We start from the raw sequence: 19,207 nt of genomic DNA on the forward strand, positions 1-19,207 counted from the left end.
TGTCTCTAATCTCATGCAGCCAGGTGGTTGTGATCATTTGTTTTCTTCGTCACTTTCCTTTTTTCTGTTTGTTTGTTTTGTTTTGAAACTGGGTCTCACTGTGAATCCCTGGTTGGCTTGCAACTTGCTATGTAGGCCATGCTGGCTCGAACTCACAGAGATCTGCCTGCCTCTGCCTCTGGAGACTGAGAACAAGGGTTGCTTGCGCCACCACACCAGGCTCCTTTGTATTTTTTTTTTAAATCTCTGATTCTATCTATGGAGATAACCCAAGCAGGTTTCCAGTAAGAGACTGAAGGGCAGCGTCAGGATCCTGGCTGTTGACTGGGCTCCTGCTTTTGTGCTGAGGTGTGCTCAGGGTTCCCATGCCTTCTTCTATGTAACAGTCACAATCTCAGATCTGCTTGCATCCTTTCACAGATGCATTCTTGGGGCTTGAGAGCTCTGCTAGAGGACAGGGTAGGTCTGACTTGGGCTCCTTTGACTCTGCCGAGAATGCTGACAACCAGATCCTCTTTGGGGCTATCTTTCTGAGGTGCTGAGCCAGCATTTGTAACCGGAAGCTAAGCCCTCAGTAATGGCAGCCATCTCAGTTATGTTAATAAACACAAAGAGAAACAAGACTAGTGTGATCAGTGGTGCATTAACATGTATGAACGCATGTTTGCTCTGTGCCTTCACAAGAGCAGAGCCAGCACCTGTAGGCTAATGTATAATGTTGGAGCTGTCCAGATCTCCTAGCCAATAGTCCCCAGGTCATACCATTAGAACCCCAAGCCTGTCCTCCACCCCAAGATTCTATGCTTCTATTCCCCCTTTACCTTTTAAACCCCCACTCTGTACTTAATAGATATCTGCTGTCCAAAAAGTTCATCTTGTAAATTGTTGAGAGTACAGCAATGAGTATAGTTCATTCATTGTCAACAGACCATCAGTCAATCAAACTAATCATGGGTGTACATGACTTTATATAGAACTAGAAATTATTCGTTTATCAAACATTGACTACTTGACTGGCACCAGACATTGAGAAAGATGATGGGGGCATTAGGGACAATAATGACAGTATTGGTGATAACAGTAGTAACCATTTATCTAGAGCCCTCTATGAGCCAGACACTGTGCAAGAATTCTCCACATCATTTTATCTCCATTTTCAGGTTGAAGAGAATTAGAGAAAGTAAATGCCAAATCCAAATGTTCAGATCTGTCTATAGAATCGACGACTGAGGGATAACCCGTTGAGCTCAAACTGTTCAACTATATCACACCATTGTCATATAAAGGCCTGGAGATGAACAGGCTTTCCTTCAAAGAGCACACATCATAAAGGAAAGGCAGCATACAAAGCTACAACAGAACGTGCTGGATTACTATTATGCAGGGCTATTGCCTCTCTGAACTATTTCAGTGAGGACCTCTTATAGAATAGAATCGTACTAAAGCCGTAAGTGCAATGGATTGTCACACTAACAAGTTCATAATAATTCCTTCACTCTATTTAAAATCCAATTCTCATTCAGATTTTCCCTCAGTCTCCAGCACTTTCTACTTAAATTCTGTGTCTGAATCAATAGCACCGCATCGATTGGCAGTGGGAATCACATACGTAAAGCCAGAAGGCTAATGGCTCGATATAAATGGGTGAGGCTGAGCAGAGGACTACCCTGGGAGGACAGGAGAGTACACTCCAATATGCAGGCATGTGACCCAGGCCAGACGAGGCCAATGCTTTCACTGTGGACTTTAGCACTGGTAGAATGACCTACAGGAAAAGCGCCTGGATCTTTCTTGTCCTGTTGGTAGCGTCCTAACGCATTCCTCTCTCCAGAGTCACCAAAACCCTGTCCCCTCTGAGGCTCATTGGATTCATTTTCCTGCAGTGGTTTTTCTTTCTAAGTTAGTTGCAGTTGGAACCCATTTTTTGGCAACCAAAGAATCTAATTAAGTACTAGCAGCAAGATACAGTGTTATTCAACAGACATCTTTTTTTCCCCCTCATCAGGAAAAGTAGATACAGTAGGAAGCAAATCCTGAATCCATCCTGCAAATGAGAAGGCTGAAGAACAGAGATGCCATGCTTTCCTCTCTTGGCCACAGAGCTAGGAAGTGGTGGAGCCACGATTCAAACTGAGTTGAGTAGACTTCCTAGTTGATGTTCCAAACAAATGTGATATAATTCTTTCCTACCGTAATAATCTCAATGAAATACACTATGAACACAGCATCATGGGAGCCTACAAGAGGGATACAATTAATTCAACTGATAAATAAAAGGGAGCGTGCTGCCAGCATGAAATCCATCACCTAAGTGCCACAGGATAGGGGGCATTTGAGCCCAGTCTTAAAGAATGTATGAGGTCAGCAGGTGACAGTGGCAGGAAGGTCATTCCAGGCAGAGGACATATCAACCCAAACAGTTCTTGTGCCAGGCTTTGAGAACTGAAGGACCCACATTGCTGGTGGCCCAGCACCAGATCGATCTGGAGCTCTTTCAGCTGTGAACAGATCCCTCCATACCAGACACTGGGCTCATCTCAGATGCCCAGGCCCCTGACTGAATCCTAGTTCCAGCAAACAAGCCCCTATCCTATTTCTCACTAACCTCTAACGTTCTTCCCTGGTTAGTGCTTCTGCCAAGGCATCCAGTTACCAGCTCTCTGAGTCTACCATCCTGTCCAGGGGATCCTTGTGACAACTTCAGGTATAAGGGGCATATGGAAAGTACAGATGGTCTTCAAGAATGATGACTCTCTAGACTCACTAATGGACACAATACCTATTGCTTCAGCCCTTTTTGCAAAAGACAGTGTTTCTTTTCTGGGAGTTTACTATAAGGAATTTCACCAGGATTCTATGACTCTGAGGGTCAGTCTAAACATTCAGCTTCAGAACCAACCCAGGCTCTTTGAATAGGCAGGCGTCTCTCTGGAAACAAACCACAAACATGATAAAGGGTAATTTCTTGGGCAGGACATTTGCTTGGGGAAGCTCCAGTCCTTACTTTTCCTGCCCCTTCCCCAACGTGTTCCCACTCCTCACAGTTCACCTAATCATTCATAAGGGATTCTAGAACATGACATCTCAATGCCATGGAAAGACAGCTGGTAGTTGGAGGGAGATGACCTTTCAGTCAGATAGCAAGACGGCATATGGAAAAGAACAGCAAGTGGAAAGATGGCTCAGTAGGTAAAATGCTTGCCCTGTAAGCAGGAGGACCCGAGTTTAAGCCCTGGGGCCCATGTAAAAAAGCTGGGTGTGGTGGCACTCATTTCAGACAGGTGGATTCCTGGGGCTTGCTAGCCAGAAGCCTAGCCACTCAGCGATCTCCAGGCCATTGACACCCTGTCTCAAAAACCAAGATGGATATCACCTGAGGAACGACTTCTGACCTCCAAACGCACATATGTACACATACACACTTGTGCGCATGTACACGTGTACACATACACCACACACACACACACACACACACACACACACACACACACACACAGGAGTTGTTTGGGTGGTGTCTCCTTTGAATGGTCACTGATGTTTGGGCAGCCACCATTTTTGTGTCGTAGTATTTATCTACAGTGGTCATAGCAATGCTGTGGAGCCAGGTGGATACTTGTCTGTATCTCAAAGTCTACATAAGTCTGTCTCCAGAGTTCAGGTCATCAGTCTGACTCTCAGGGTCTCTCTTCCCTTTCAGACCTCTATGACATCTGACATGGACCAAATGTAGTGGGTGGCATATGTTATGTGGCAGAGCGTACATGCCGGGGGCTGATAAAGCATGTAGCCCAGGCTGCCCCTGAGCTTACTATGTAGCCTAGGTGGATTCTAAATTGGTTACCCTCTGCCTTAAGGCTGGTTCCCCATGGGGGACAGGATGGGAAAATCCTGCTCAACAAGTGGCTGCCTGGTCAGCCATGACTTCTGTTCTCCTCGTGAGCAGAACTTTCTTTACTAAGGTCTTGGCTGTGCTTGAGTGACAATCCTCTAAAGGGGTAAAGTGGGCAAGAGTCACTCAGTCACTCTGTATTCTGCACAATACTGAGTTGATGAGTGGTAAGAGGTGGAGCCAGATCAACACGCCCCACTCTAGTTTCTCGGGGTTGCTGCAGATCATTCTAAAAACTTACTTCTGGCTGGGGAGACAGCCCATGCAGCAGAGTACTTGTCTTCTAGCTTCAATTACCAGTTACACATACAGGTGTACCCACTTACCCACAGGCACCTACATAGATGAATACAGACATGCAAGAGAGAGACAGAGAGGACAGATAGACAGAACTCACTGTAGTCACATGCCTCAGAAGGCTCACTAGATCCTAATCCACACCCTGAGCAAGGTGATCGATCCCTGTTTATGGCTTGTAATGACCTTCAGTTGCAGCCAAGGCTCCTCCGCCATGCAAGCTGAAGGCTGAGTTGTAATTTAAATGCCTGTCTTGGTCTCCAAGTGCATCTTTCTCTCCACTGTTATGTAGTCCTAGTACAGAAGGGAGTCCAGTGTGTTGCCTCTCATCTCTGTGAGGAAAGCAGCCTTGGAAAATTCCCAAGAGAAGCACTCTTGGCTTCTCCTCCTCTGCACCTCCTCCTCTTCCTCCTTCCTGCATTTCCAGATGGACTGGGAGTCAGACAGGACAGGAGCTGAGCCTGGAGGGGCCTGCCCTCTGGCTCTTCTCCTCAAAGGAAACTGAGTTTTCCAAGCCTTCTAGAAAGGCTGGTGACCTTGTGTGAGGAGTGTGAGGACCTTGCTGTGACCTGCTAGGGACAGGAGTGAGCATCCCTAGGGACTGTTTATTAAATGCTTGTCTCTTCAAAGCAGGGCACTCTTAACCTCCTGAGGGCAAATAGAGGCTAAAGTTTTGCAAGGGTCTGGGAAGAGGAGCAGGAAGGCATGTCTGGCAGCGAGAGGATAGCTGGGGGTGGTGAGTAACAAATGTTCTACCCCACACAGAGGGGACTGGGTCAGCCCTGAGCTGGACAGGCTCAAATCCTCCACAGTGAGAGGCTGTATATCACCTGATGGCTGTTTTACCTCCTCAGCACATGGAGACAGATGCTGTGGTTTAAAACAAGCGCCTAACACGTGTTTCGAGCCTCCATCATCATTATCCTGTGATGATCTGACAGCCCCTCATGCCAGATCAGCAGTACCTGTTTGGTTTTCAGTTGCACCAAAGCTACACGGCTGGGGAGTGAGGAAGCTGGCCTAGGAACGAGAATGGTGGGAAAGCCTGCTGTCCAGGTGGGGGCCTGAATGACGTGGAGGGTGAGTTTTGATGAGGAGACCTTGAGGCTGGGGTGTTGGCAGCCATGGATGAGGCCAGGCATGCCTCTCAGCATTTTACAGCCAGCCAAAGACAATCAGGCCCCAACTAACAGCTCTTGAGAAACCCTGCCTGAAAGAGCACACATTTAACTTGCAAAGTTTATTATCTTTGCTATTCGTGTGTGTGTGTGTGTGTGTGTGTGTGTGTGTGTGTGTGTGTGTGTGTGTGTGTGTTGTGCTCAGGCTACCGCAGTGTGCATGTAGTGGTTAGAGAACAATTTTGTAGACTTGGTTCTCTCCTTCCACTTTGACATGGGTTCTGGGGTTTCAACTTAGCTCACCAGACTTTCAGGTCAAGTATCTTTGTTTGCTCAGTTATACCACCGGGCCCAGCTTTCTACCTTTTTATTCTAAAGTTTCTCTTACCCTTCAAAATACTAATTTTTTTTTTAATGGCACCCTAATTCTTCTTTCTTCATTGGCCCGAGACACACACACACACAGAGAGAGAGAGAGAGAGAGAGAGAGAGAGAGAGAGAGAGAGAGAGAGAGAGAGAGACGCGAGCAGGTATTCATTTGCGGCTTGTGTTTTTGTTTTTTTAAAGCTGGCTACTGTAGGCAGAAACAGCCTGCTAATTGATCAAGGCGCACAAATGTAAATCTGTAAGAAACTTGAATCTGAACTGGAATGAGTTCAGGAGATTTGGTGTCTTTCTTGAACTTGAATTAGGACGATGTAACTTCACAAGTGGAAACTGACACACACCGCCTGGAAGTTCAGAATTGGTCTGGCCACTGACAGGGTCACGATTGACATTAAATGACTCATAGCTACTCCCAGGTTCTGGGATGTTCTGAGATGTTCTGAATCCAGAAGGGATTGACTTCAGGGCCAAAGAAAGGTTCACAGCCTGCCTACCCTCTGCTGAGCAGGGAGGGAAGACTCTGTTACTCCTTTGGACTTTTAAATCACATTCCTCTTTAAAAAGGTGGTTTTCCCCATGACCTGTTGTACTCACCTCCTCCTCAGTGGCTATGAGATAATTCATGCTGTCTTGTCAGAGCCATGGTAGAGAGTCTTTTGCTTACTCTCTGCACTTGAATTAAAAAACAACTTGTTCAAGTGATTTACTGCTGTCCATTGCAGGAAGAACATACAGAGATGTCAAGAATTCATCACCAGAGTCACTCTACTCTGAAATTTAACCCCTGCTAGCATCTGAAACTCCTTTTTCTTTTTAAATGATTTATTTATTTTTGCTTCGTGTGGATTGGTGTTTTGCCTCCATATATGTCTGTGTGAGGATGCCAGATGTCCTGGAACCGGAGTTTCAGATAGTTGTTCACTACCATGTGGTTGCTGGGAATTGAACCCCAGTCCTCTGAAAGAGCAGCCAGTGCTCTGGACTGCTGAGTCATCTCTCCAGCCCCTGAAACTCTTTGTCAATGTGTTCATATATTTTTCAAAAGTACTTTCATGTTGCATATTCTAGTTTGTGATTTTTTTTTCACCTAGAATTTGCCTGAAGCATCTCTCCCCATCAACAATCTCTCTTCACTGCAGTCTACAAATAAATAAGGCACATATATATTTTTTAATATCTAGCAGAGTGACAAGGCCCCTGTTATAGTCATGATGTTCCCTAAAGTAGAACTCATTCCTTGTTCTTTATTTCTGGGACAAGGTCTTGCTGTGTGGCTTAGACTGGCCTTGAACTCAAGATTCTCTTTCTTTGGCCTCCTGAATGCTGGCATTAGAGGATGTGTGTCCTTGCTCATCTCATTCCAGAGGTCTAACTTCCAAAGGCAGGCCAGAGGATAATGGCAAAGCATGTAGTATGCAGGAGGCTTTCAAAGGCTCCTTGTTCCCAACATTTCAGACAAGATGGTAGCAGTTTTCCCTCATATTTCCTAACAGAATTCTCCTCCAAGTTCAGTCCTGAGTGTCCCCAACAATGCTTTGGGGTGCCACAGAGAGGACATGTATAATCTGGGGTAGAGCAAGTATGGGGAGGAACAGAAAGAAGAAAAAAAAAAGACCCATAAAAAAGGAATGAAGAACCTAAGAGCTGTTCAGGGGATAAGGCCTGTGAAAGGTACTGAGGTCCCAGTGGGTGGATCAGGGTGGTACCAGCCTGCACCAGCCCCACTGCCCTCCCCTGAGGGATTAGGAGTCTTTCCAGTGAGGTCAGGCAAGTCCCTGCACTCCCGTTTAAATCAAGCTTGTAATAGCTCATTCACTATCAGCTTTTCCAATGTTCACATCTGGGCTCCATTACCAAAAAGGCATGTTTGCCAAAGATAATTTACAGTTGTAGGATAGCAGCAACCCATCTGGGAGAAGTCCCCAGAAGTCTGAGGGAGATTGCACTCGCCTGGAGGTGGGCCACATTCATAAATTATACTGGCCCATTCACAAATGGGTCATATGCGGATTTTTTCAAATTTTGTTCCAAAATTTCAAAAACTTATTTATTTAGTGTGTGTGCACATGCACACACATGCCAGAGGATAATTTGTGAGTATCCATTCTCTCCTTCAGCCACATGGATCTTTGGAATTAAACTTAGGCTCAGCAGCAGGCCGAGCAAACTTGATGGCCCTTATACAAACATTTAACATACATCATGGAGATTTTGTAAATGGGAGGTGCAAATGTTAATGCTGAAATCATAAACAAAATGCTGTGTGATTCTCCTTTGATTTTTTTTCCCTCCCTCCTCTATGGGGAAGCATTCTGTGTCAGAGTGGCTTCCTGCGTCGTCAGGGTATAATAAGGCAGAGATTCGCTTACTTTCCCATTGGCAGGGGTGCCATGTCCAGGTCAGGAATAAATGTGACAACTCATGTTCAGTGTTTAGCCTGTTGCCTACTACAGGGCTTGTTACATTACAGGAAAGAAGCAGCTCCTCAGCAAAAGCATACAGTGTTTCTTCTCTCCCTTCCTTCCTTCCTTCCTTCCTTCCTTCCTTCCTTCCTTCCTTCCTTCCTCCCTCCCTCCCCCTCCCTCCCTTCCTCCCCCTCCCTCCCTCCCTCCCTCCCTCTCTCTCCCTCCCTCCCTCTGTCTCCCTTCCTCCCTCCGTCTCCCTCTCCCTCCCTCTCCCTCCCTCCCTCCCTCCCTCCCTCCCTCCCCCTCCCTCCCTCCCCCTCTCTCCCTCCCTCTCCCTCCCTCCCTCTGTCTCCCTCCCTCTCCCTCTCTCCCTCCATAAACACAAAGCTAAAAAGAAGACTGTTTTCATATTTGCACACGGTTTTGTAAGGTCGGTTTACATCCTCTGCTTTCTCTTGCGTTCTCACGAGACCTCCAAGCTACTGGAGCGTGGGATGCAGTTATGCCCCTCCTCTCTCACTCCCCCCCCCCATCTTCACAACCCCTTCCTACCTCAGCTCCGCCCAGCCCCACCCCCCAATTCCACTCAACACGCAGCCACAGTGAGTCTGTTACAGAGACTTTCCGATTACTCTCTTAAACCCCACAAGCCCAGTGCTTTGCCCCTGAACTCCATGCTGCCCGCCTTCTATCCCACTCCCTCCTTTGGGTTCTCTCCAGACACACAGCTCCCTACCAGGTATGCTCCCACTGCCTGGCCTGATTACTTGCTAGTCTCCTGGCCTGGTGTGAACCTCCCCAGAGATCTGATACCTCCTTGACTCATCTCCAGGTCTTTGCTGATAACAGCTTCTATGGTTAGAAGTCTTGGACCACTCTAACACAGCAGCCCTGGCTTCACTAATACTTCCTGCTCTCCATCTTGAAAGCATTTTCCTTTTCCAGAATCTCTTCCATAAAATACCCTACACACTCACTTTTTTAGTGTCAATGTTCCCCCAATGGCTGTGAGAGCAGGATTCTATCACCACCATTTATCACTGCGACGCCAGCATCAGCACATGACCAGACCCAGGGTAACTGCAAATGATTGGGCACGGCAAGAGACTAAGGAATGGCCGTCCTCTTTCAGATGAAGATGGCAGAGATGTTTCCTTATGCATGGTTGTCTCTCCAGAGCAGAAACAATAAATAACGAATAAAAAGAAGGAAATGAGAAATGTTTCTTTGAGGCTCAGTGTAGTTCCTTCCAGATGGTTCCCCCACCCTTAAATATATCTAAAAAGTACCAACTTAACAAGGAAAGGCTGAGCTTCTCTCAAGAAGCTATTAGCATCCCTCATAAATACATGCTTTGTTCAGACACAACCTGCCTTATCACGCAGGCGCCCAGGAGACAAGGCAGATGAGGACCTCCCTGAAAACAGAGACTTAATGAAGTTGTGATTCACAGGGGGAGAACAGAGAGAGGGGCTCAGCAGCAGAACCATCTTCCACGACACATAGGCAGAACCCAGGCCGGAAGGTGAGGGTGAGGTGGAAGCTTTGGTTCTAAAGGGGAGAGTTAGTGCACCGTTTGACAATTTTTCCCGATATAAATATGCTGGACCCCAGTTCTCCCTCTGGAAGCACATGCTCTCACCTCCTTACAGCTTGCTGTAAGATGACAGAACTTACTTGCCCTATCTCTGGAGTCAGTATTTGGGTATTTCCAATTGTTTGCATTAAGAATAACAGTGATATGCATCCTGGCCATGTGTGGCCACCAGAGGGGATCCTTTCTGACTTCATGCTAACTCATTACCTAGATGGCCAAGTATGAAGGGCCCCTGTATGCTGTACACTACGCTATCACCTGATGTCCCTGTATGAGGGGCCCCTGTGTTCTGTATCCCGGTATGTCACTGACATCCATGGAGGGGTGGTGCTCTCTATGCATGAGGAGTCCCTGTACTCTGTACCCCAGCATATCACCTGGTATCCGCACATGAGGGGCTTCTGTGCTCTTCTAGCACATTTTCTGGTGTCTATGCATGAGGGTCCCTATACCTGTACCCCAGCACATTACCCAGTGTCCATGCATCAAGGGCCCCCGAAATTTCAGATATTGTTATAGTGTAAAGATCAAATCAATCAAATAATACCTTTGATTGCACTTGTGTGACTGTGTATGTGTGTGTGTGTGTGTGTATGTGTGTGTGTATGTGTGTATGTGTGTATGTGTGTGTTTGTGTGTAATACCCCCCGTCCCCAATCCAGAGCCAAGACAGAGTCTCTCACTATCTGGAGCTCACTAAGCAGGCTCAGCTGGCTGGCCAGCAAGCCCCAGGGATCCACACAAGCCTCACTGGAGCTGGGATTACAAGTGAGCATCATCATACTTAGGCTTTTTTATTTAATTTTTTTTTTTTTGTAATTCTAGTTTGAATCCCCTGGTTGCATTCTCTAGTCAACACAGGTAACCTAATGGGTTCTTTCCTCAGACAGAAATGTCACTAACAATTCCGTGTCCTCTAATTGGAGGTGTGAGACCCTCTGACAAACAAGTGTGTGTGATAAAAGCCATTCCCTAGCTGTCCCTGCACTAGGGGTCTCCATTCTGTGACCTCCGTGAAGTCCATTCAGGATTCAAAGAGTTCTACCCTGTATTACCATTTCTTTAACCATAGTAACAACAACTACTTGATTGGAATAATAAAGGCTATGATGATATCACTGTCTTGTTGGGAGGCTGCAGTACATGAACCATTAAAGCCCTGATAAGGGTCTCAAATATGCTAGCAGAGAGGAGAAAGTGGACACCAAGTGGTTACAGGACATTTGAGATAACGTGCTAAGTAGGGGCTGAAGCCCCAGGAACAAGCCAGCAGCAACTGCTGTGGAATCCCAGGAACCTGCTGGAAAAGATAGCGTGGCCTTGTGAAAGACAGCCGGGAAGGGGAGGCGGCGCGGCGTCTGGGCTCTGGAATTTTCAGACACACGCTAGACCACAGCAGCTGTCAAAGAACAGGCACACAAATGTGGTCACTAAATAAATGATACTCGTTAAGATTCTCCAAAGACACAATGCTTTGGCTGAGCTGTGACACAGCAGGAACATGGCACATGCGCCCAAAGATTAATGTAGAAGGTGCTGATGGTGCCGGATTTTAACAGAGCCAGGAACAGCTCATGCTTGCAGGAGGCTGGATAGCTGAAGTATGTAAGACTAAAGAAACAGAACTTTCTCTCTCCTTAGTAAGATATAAACAGTAAGCCACTACACAACCCGTCCTCTAAGGTAGGAGGCTAAGAGGAGAGCTGGAGGTTGAAGGCTGGTGGAGAGGAACAGCTCATTCTGTGTTGTCTGAGTTTGACATGTTCACAGTGATGACTTCATTCTGAATGGACAGACACCTCATTTGCAGCTAGCCATTTTCCCTTCACTGTTCTGACCCCTGCTCAGCCACTAACAGGTGGCTCTCTCCTTGCCTCCATCTGTACCTCCTTTTCCTCTGTTTCTGGGCACACCAGCCTCACATCACTGGGTTTCAGTAAACTCCAGGTTTTCTTTAGGATCCATGGGAATTCTCCAGCTATTATTTACACTTAAATAAGTCATCTGTATGTGCCCCCCTTCTTGGGCATTAATAGATGTTCTGAGGGGTTGGGAGCTCAGTGGTGGAGCATAGACCTAGGATGGGCAAGACCCTGGATTCAATCCCCAGCACCATTAAAAACCACCCAATAACAAATAGGGTTAAGGGCAGGGAAAAAAAAAATCCAATGCAGATCTCAGAATCTAAAATGTAATTTTTTAAATTGTTTTTTCTAGACAAGGTTTCTCTGTGTAGCGTTGGTGCCTGTCCTGAAACTTGCTCTATAGCCTAGGCTGGCCTCAAACTCACAGAGATCTGCCTGCCTCTGCCTCCCGAGTGCTGGGTGGGATTAAAGGAGTGCACCACCACCACCCAGCCAAAAATGTAATTTTATGTGTTTTGCTTGCACATGTATCATGGAGGCCAGAAGAGGGTATCAAATCCTCTGGAACTGGAGTTATGGATGGTTTGAAGCCATGATGTGGGTGCTAGGAATCAAACTCAGGTCCTCTGGAAAAGCAGCCAGTGCTCTTAACTACTGAGCCATCTCTCCAGCCCCGAGAATCAAAAATTGAGAAAATGAACACCACCACCAACAAGCCCCTCCCCTTCTCAGGGCTATGAACACATTATGTGCAAGCTAAGGCTCAGCAACTCTCAGTAGCTAATTCATGGAAGAACCACAATTTTAAACAGGGGTAAGATACAGTCAGTATCTTTGTGCTTCTGAATTTCGTGGAGCAGATGAAGTAAGCAAACAATAGTATTTGTAAAATTTCATTCTAACTTACTTTGCCTCAACGTTATAGTAAGGAGGAGGAAAAGCAGGGAAAGAAGGGAGGGGGAGGGGAACAGGAGGGGAACCAAGACAGGGTAGAAGAGGAGTGGGGGTGGGGCCCCTGTATCATAGTATAAAATGAGACACGTCTTTCATCATTAAAATTAAACTTGATCTTAGACTATTATTCTGGTTGAATTAGCTGAAAATGATTTTTAAAGATTTATTTTATTTATTATGTATACAGAAGAGGGCGCCAGATCTCACTACAGATGGTTGTGAAGCACCATGTGGTTGTTGGGAATTGAACTCAGGACCTCTGGAAGAGCAGCCGGTGCTCTTAACCTCTGAGCCATCTCTCCAGCCCCCAAAATGATGTTTATACTTATTTCTTTTGTGTGTTTGTGCCTGCATGTGGAGTGATGTCAGGGACAACTGTTGGAGTAGGTGTTCTTTATCCACGGGGAGGTCCCAGTTATCCAGCCCGGGCTGTCACCCTTGGCAGCAAGTGCTTTTCCTGGCTGAGGCATCTGAATCAGCTCTATGAACTGGCAATACAAATTTGTTGTAGAGCTGTTCATCAGATTGAAGGTGGGGGCAGGGCTGCTTCAGGAGGGACTTTGGGCTCCAGTGGTAATGTTTTGTATCTGAAGCTATGGAGAGGGCAAGAAGATTAGTCTTAAGCATTCTACTTCTCTTAGATTGGTAGTAGTTAATGCTAAAATATTTTCCTGGGCCAGCTCTGAGAATCCCTGATTTGGTTAAATGTATCAGTTTGGGGATCTTGTGAAAGGATTTCTCCAAACAGAGCTCACAGAACATGTCAAGGAAGGGCTGTGAGAGTTATCCTTGTCTGTCCCCTGCACAAAACCATTCGGGTCTCTGAGCTGTGAGGGTAATTCTTTCTCTGGGCATTTGTTTGGCATTGTAACTGTGATTTCAGCTGTAGAATTGTATAAAACACAAATGTTTCCACATCTCTAGAACACATTATCCCAACATAAAGTATAACAGCAAATGTTTGCCAGATTCAGATTTGGAGAATCATAACAGTTTATTGAATAAAAAAAAAGGCTTAAATATTAAAATACATCTCTTAGGTTACTCAGCCTTATATTTAATCTAAGAATCTTGAGGAATAAAGCAAGATGCTTCCCTCCTTTATCTTCAAAGAAAACAACTCTATACTGTATCTATGGCAACCGAGACCAAGACAGTAGACAATCTCCTTCACATGGTCATGTTCTCATGGGGTCTTTTCTCTTTTTATCCACTGTCTCTGATGACTAGAAATGTTGAAAAATAAAAATAAGATAAACAAAAAAGGAGGTAAATGCTGGGTGTGCCCACACATACCTGACAGCAAAATGCAGAATAGCTGGGCCAGGCTTCTTAGGCAAATCGTGTTCCAGAACTCTGTGGTCTAGCTGCAGCCAGTTCTCTTGACCCCTGCGAGAAGAAGCAAAGGCAAAGGATGGCATGGAAAGATCAGCAATGTACAGTGCTGGCAAAGCTGCCTGGAAACAATCATGCTCACATTCCAAATGGGACACTACGGGCTGTGAGGCCACTTCAGCAATTTTACTGAACCTGTCTACTTCCGAGCTAGCATTTCCAACTGGAAGAGCTTATCAAGAGGAACTTGCACATTTGAAAAATGACCTATGTATACAAATCATTCACTTTGATAGCCCAAAGCCTGGAAATAACACAAATATTTATAGGATATTGTTAACATAATAATATAAATCTGTGCAGAGAAATACAATGCAGTCATAAAACAAGCTGGAGAGACTGCTTGGAAGAATTTCATAGAATTAGCACTTGGGAGGTAGAGGCAGGCAGATCTCTGAGTTCAAGGGCAGACTGGTCTACAAAGTAAGTTCCAGAACAGCCAGAGCTGTTACACAGAGAATACTTTCTTAAAAAAAGAACCAACGAACCAAACAACCAATCTACCCACCCACCCACCCACCCACCAACCAACCAACCAAACAAAAACCTTAAATTAAAAAACAGCAGAGGCAGCCAGGGGCACACACCTTTAATCCCAGCACTCAGGAGGCAGAGGCAGGAGGATCTGTGTGAGTTCAAGGCCAGCCTGGAACTACAAAGTGAGATCCAGGAAAGGAGCAAAAAGCTACACAGAGAAATCCTGTCTCAAAAACCCCTAAAACCAAAACCAAACCAAAACAAAACAACAAACAAACAAACAAACAAAAAAACAAAAAACCCCCAAAACAGCAATATTTCTAGGCATGGTGATACATGCCTTTAATCCAAGCACTCGGGGAAGGAGTAGGAGCAAATGGATCTCTGTGAGTTAGAGGCTAGCTTGGTCTATACAAGACTGAGCCTGCTAGGATTATTCAGTGAGACCTTGTTTCAAATAAGATAAATAAAAATAAATTTAGAATTTTAATAAAGAGAATAACAGTAGGTATAATATATTACCTATACTGCCTTTTGTTTATAGACACAGAACCTTGCTATAGCCCAGGTTTGCTCTACCATGCCCAGCTTGCCCAATGGAATGCCCAGCTTAACCAATGGAAATTCATATATATTGCATGCACATATTTAAGAAAAACTGAGAGAATAAATAATTGGATAATGCTTTGGGAGGTTAAGACACTGGACAACACTAAATTGATCTTTAAATTTGTATAAAAGGTTAAATGTGACATATTTTAGTGAAAAAGGAAGGAGATTCCAGTCAGGTACAACACTGCCGATTTTCAGTGCACACACAGGTCAGCACTCTCTGGAGCTATTTCTGTGGACACATGACTTACAGATGTTTAAATATTTGTTTACTTCAGAGCCTCACCAGTTCACAGGTATAAACAGTTCTCTCAAGACCTTGACCTCTCTGGCTTGACACTCTGTGGTTTGTTTACATGATTTCCAAGGCTGTTCAACTGGCCCCATCCATCTTAAAGCCTGCTCCAACATGCTTACACTAAATCCAGTTTCAGAACATGCTTCTGGTGCTGGGAAGAGGATGTTGAATTCCAGCAAAATCTGTTATGAGCTAGAAAACATTTTCCAGCCTATTTTGGTCCTTGAATAAATAATTAAAGGAAATTCCAATATAAGTAGATAAAAAAGGGGGCTGGAGAGATGGCTCAGCAGAAAAATACATTGCCTGCTTTTACAGAAGACCTGGGGTTCAGTTCCCAGCACCCACATGGTGGCTCATAACCAATCATCTGTGATTCCAGTTCTGGGAATTCTAGTGCCTTCTTCTGTACTCCATGGGCACTCTATGTACACGGCACACATACATACATGCAGGCAAAACATGCATACACCTAACCTTCTTTAAAAATTAGAAACAAGCAGATAGGAAAAGTGGGTACAAATAGCAACAGTATAAATGATAACAGCCACTCTTTATTGAGCAAATACTTTTTGTCAACTCTTGGGTCTCAGGTAGTCCGTGTGTCTAGAAATAAGCTCAAGCTGGACTATAGAAGGACTTATGGCCATCAGGCCAGATAAAACCTGCATTACTTGGGAATTCGTGAAACACATCTGTCCCATCCCTTAGGGTCATTCCCCTGGCTTTTGGCAGAAGGGTCAAGGCTGTCCATCAATGCACCTGTGGTCAAACATCAAAGCCCATGCTGGCCTCCAAGTCCCTCAGTCTCTACTGACAATTCCTCCTTTTCCTCTCCTCTTCCCTTTCCATTTCCTCTTCCTGTCCTCCCCTCCCCTCTTCCCCTTCCATTTCCTCTTCCTGTTCTCCCCCTCTCCTCTCCATTTCCTCTTCCTGTCCTCCTCCTCCCTCTTCCCCTTCCATCTCCTCTTCCTTTCCACCTCTTCCTCCCCTCTTCCCTTCCCATTTCCTCTTCCTGTCCGTCTCTTCCCTTCTCTTCCCCATTTTTTTCTTTTGGGAGAGACTCTCCCTGTGAAGCCAGCCTGGCCTGGCACTGCAGTCTTCCTGTCTCCTCCTCCTGAGTGTGCAGCACACCATCACAGGTGCATATGTCCTTTATTCTTTCGCTATAGAGACAATGCGGCATAATTGAAAACATGGGAATTGAATCTTTGTCCACACTAGGCAAGAGCTCTAACTTGAAGCTCTAACTCTGGCCCTAGAAAGCAGATTTCTGTTGTCTATAATTGAGATTGGCCTCCCCGTGTTGGGAAAACTGGCCTTGACCTCTACATGTAGTCAGGCCATTCTCATTTCATTTCAGAGTAAAATTTCTGAAAAATAAGAAAGAAAATTACCTATGTCTAAATACTAAGATATAATAAGGTTCATTTAATATTTGCATCTTGCTGTTTTTAAATTTTTCATCAATAATGATGAGATCTAATTAATTAAAAACAAACAAACAAACAAACAACAACGAAATAAAACAAAATAAAAACCAAAGATAAGCACTCATAACTGTAAGCCACAGGTTCTATTTGGTCTAGAGTCTGTGCCCTGGAAGTCCCATTGTTTCAGGCCCACCAGAAAGGACAGAGATCCAAAGCAACTGTTGTAAAGTCTCTTTGTTATTTCTGCATCAGCAAAGGTCACTCAGCAAAGTTCTTCAAAATGGGTGAAGGGATGGCTAAAGAAGGGCCCCTTGTGGGGAAGGAGGGCTGAGACTGCCCTCTAGAGGTGGAAGACCATCCTGCACACAGAGCTGGGACGCCTCAGCAAGTGCAGCCTCAGGAATTCCATCCCTCTCTGTCAGGAATTGCTGCCTTCCTTACGTAACTGCGGTCTATTTTCCCGTTTTTCTTTTGGCTCCATGAGCTGGGGTAAAGATAGTAGCTAGTTTCAGCTTTGCCTTCCTCTGTTGAGTTTGCCACAGCCTCAAGGCTGATGTGGCACCAGGGCTGGAAAAGGCAACTCAGCCAGTGCCCGGGGAGGGATCGACTTGGTGGTTTCACGGAGGAGTGTGCTGAGGGGGGAAAAAAACCTTCCAAAAATATTTACTAGACAAAGAACTAGGTTTGTGACCAAGACTTTCTGAAGAAACACCCTTGGACATAAACATGTTTCCAGACCTGTTCCTCAGAAAGGTGGAAATGGCCAAGACCTTCCTTCTCCCAGAAAAGACAAACTCATACTCCTGGGAATAAACACAGATGGAGACAGAAGACACCTCCCCAGCTGGCTGTAATTCAGACATCAGGTGTTGTCTGTTCTTTCTTTCTTTCTTTCCTTTCTTTCTTTCTTTTTTTTTTTTTTAGTTTTTCGAGACAGGGTTTCTCTTTCTCTGTGTAGCTTTGTGCCTTTCCTGGAACTCACTTAGTAGCCCAGGCTGGCCTCGAACTCACAGAGATCCACCTGGCTCTGCCTCCCGAGTGCTGGGATTAAAGGTGTGTGCCACCACCGCCTGGCATTTGTTACCTGTAGGGGAGTTGGGGCATACCAGCTTCCTGGGAAGGCTGTAAGGTTTGACTTCTGTGGCAGAAGTGTAATGGAAGGGATCCCACAAATGCCATGGTAGACAAGAAAGATGGTGGCCTAAGTCCTCCAAGGAAGTCATTCATGCTGTCCCACCTCTCTTTTTGATGTGTGTGTGTGTGTGTGTGTGTGTGTGTGTGTGTTGCACATGTTTGTGTGTTTTGTACATGACTATGCAGAGGCCAGAAGAGAGCAGTGGGTGTCTCACTCTATAACTTTCTCTCTTACTCCCTGTGGTGGGGTTGCTATTGAATCAGGAGTTAGGCTGGCAGTCAGTAAGTCCTAGCAATCAGCTTCCTCTTCCTTACACAGTGCTAGAGTTACAGATGCATGTGGCCACACCCAGTTTTTTACATGGATCCTATCCTAGGGATTAGAATTCAGGTCCTCATGACTGTGCAGCAAACGTTCTTACCCAGCGAGCCTTCTCCTCAGCCCTTTTCTTTCTAGATAGCGTTTTCTATATGGCCTAGGTTGGCCTAGAGTTTGTGGGACACCTTCTGGGTGCTGGGATTATGGGTACGCAGCACTATGCTCAGATCTTTTCCTTTTCTTTCTGAAGCAAGTTAGAATGTCTGGGCAAGGCACTGTGCTTGGGGCTTCCCTTCTTTCCAATGCTGACTAAATCCTGGGCACTGCCATCTCTCTCTGTGAGTCATAGGGCTCACCTGTGATCTTGTCCTTTGCTGCTCACCTCTGAACCCACCCTCAGGCTGGTGTCTTCACACTGAGCAAGAGCACGGTATGTTTGTTTCAAGTAATGCTTGCCTAGACTGCCACCTCCTTATCCCTCTGTGGATTCTGTGTGCCTGGCCCAGTTCTAGAGAGAATTCTGTGACAGCATTCCAGGGCCCTGAAAGGCTTTTCTTGCATGTGTGCCTGTGCTCTGGACTCAAATGTCTTACTCAATATGCCTGAAATACAGAATGCCAGCATCCTATTCTGGGCCCCTCATATGGTATTTGCCATATAAGGACCATAGTTCTGTGCAGGTGATAGATGTGGAGCCTGAGTGTCAGCAATATCCAATAGTGCTGTCCTATCACACAGCTACAGGATTCTGGGTATTTCCACCATCTCACACTTAGCTCTAATCTTGGACCTTTTCCTGCCTGCTTTCTGCAATCTGGCTACCATGGCTTTCCCTGCCTTTCTTAAAAACTAAACCAAGTCAAGCATGGTGGCACATACCTATAACCCCAACACGGAGGTAGAGGCAGTAGGGTCGGGAGTTCAAGGCCAGCTTGGACTACCTGAGGCTCCACCTCAAACAAACAAACATCATATTAAAACAAAACACAAAAGTAAAACTGGGCTCCATCTTTAGACTTTTTTGTTG

At 45.6% G+C, this 19,207-nt stretch overlaps 1 protein-coding gene across 5 annotated transcripts in view; it reads right to left on the reverse strand.

Moving 5' to 3' along the window:
* Positions 1 to 19,207, reverse strand: part of Frmd4b (FERM domain containing 4B) — a 334,105-nt gene that overhangs the window by 107,016 nt on the left and 207,882 nt on the right. For all 5 annotated transcript variants that reach the window (XM_036181353.1, XM_036181356.1, XM_036181351.1 and 2 more), the window contains one exon: positions 13,809 to 13,901. In XM_036181353.1, the coding sequence (XP_036037246.1) occupies positions 13,809 to 13,901 (93 nt within the window). The remainder of the gene's footprint in view (positions 1 to 13,808; positions 13,902 to 19,207) is intronic.

Source organism: Onychomys torridus, chromosome 3, assembly GCF_903995425.1.
Source record: "Onychomys torridus chromosome 3, mOncTor1.1, whole genome shotgun sequence".
NCBI lineage: Eukaryota > Metazoa > Chordata > Mammalia > Rodentia > Cricetidae > Onychomys > Onychomys torridus.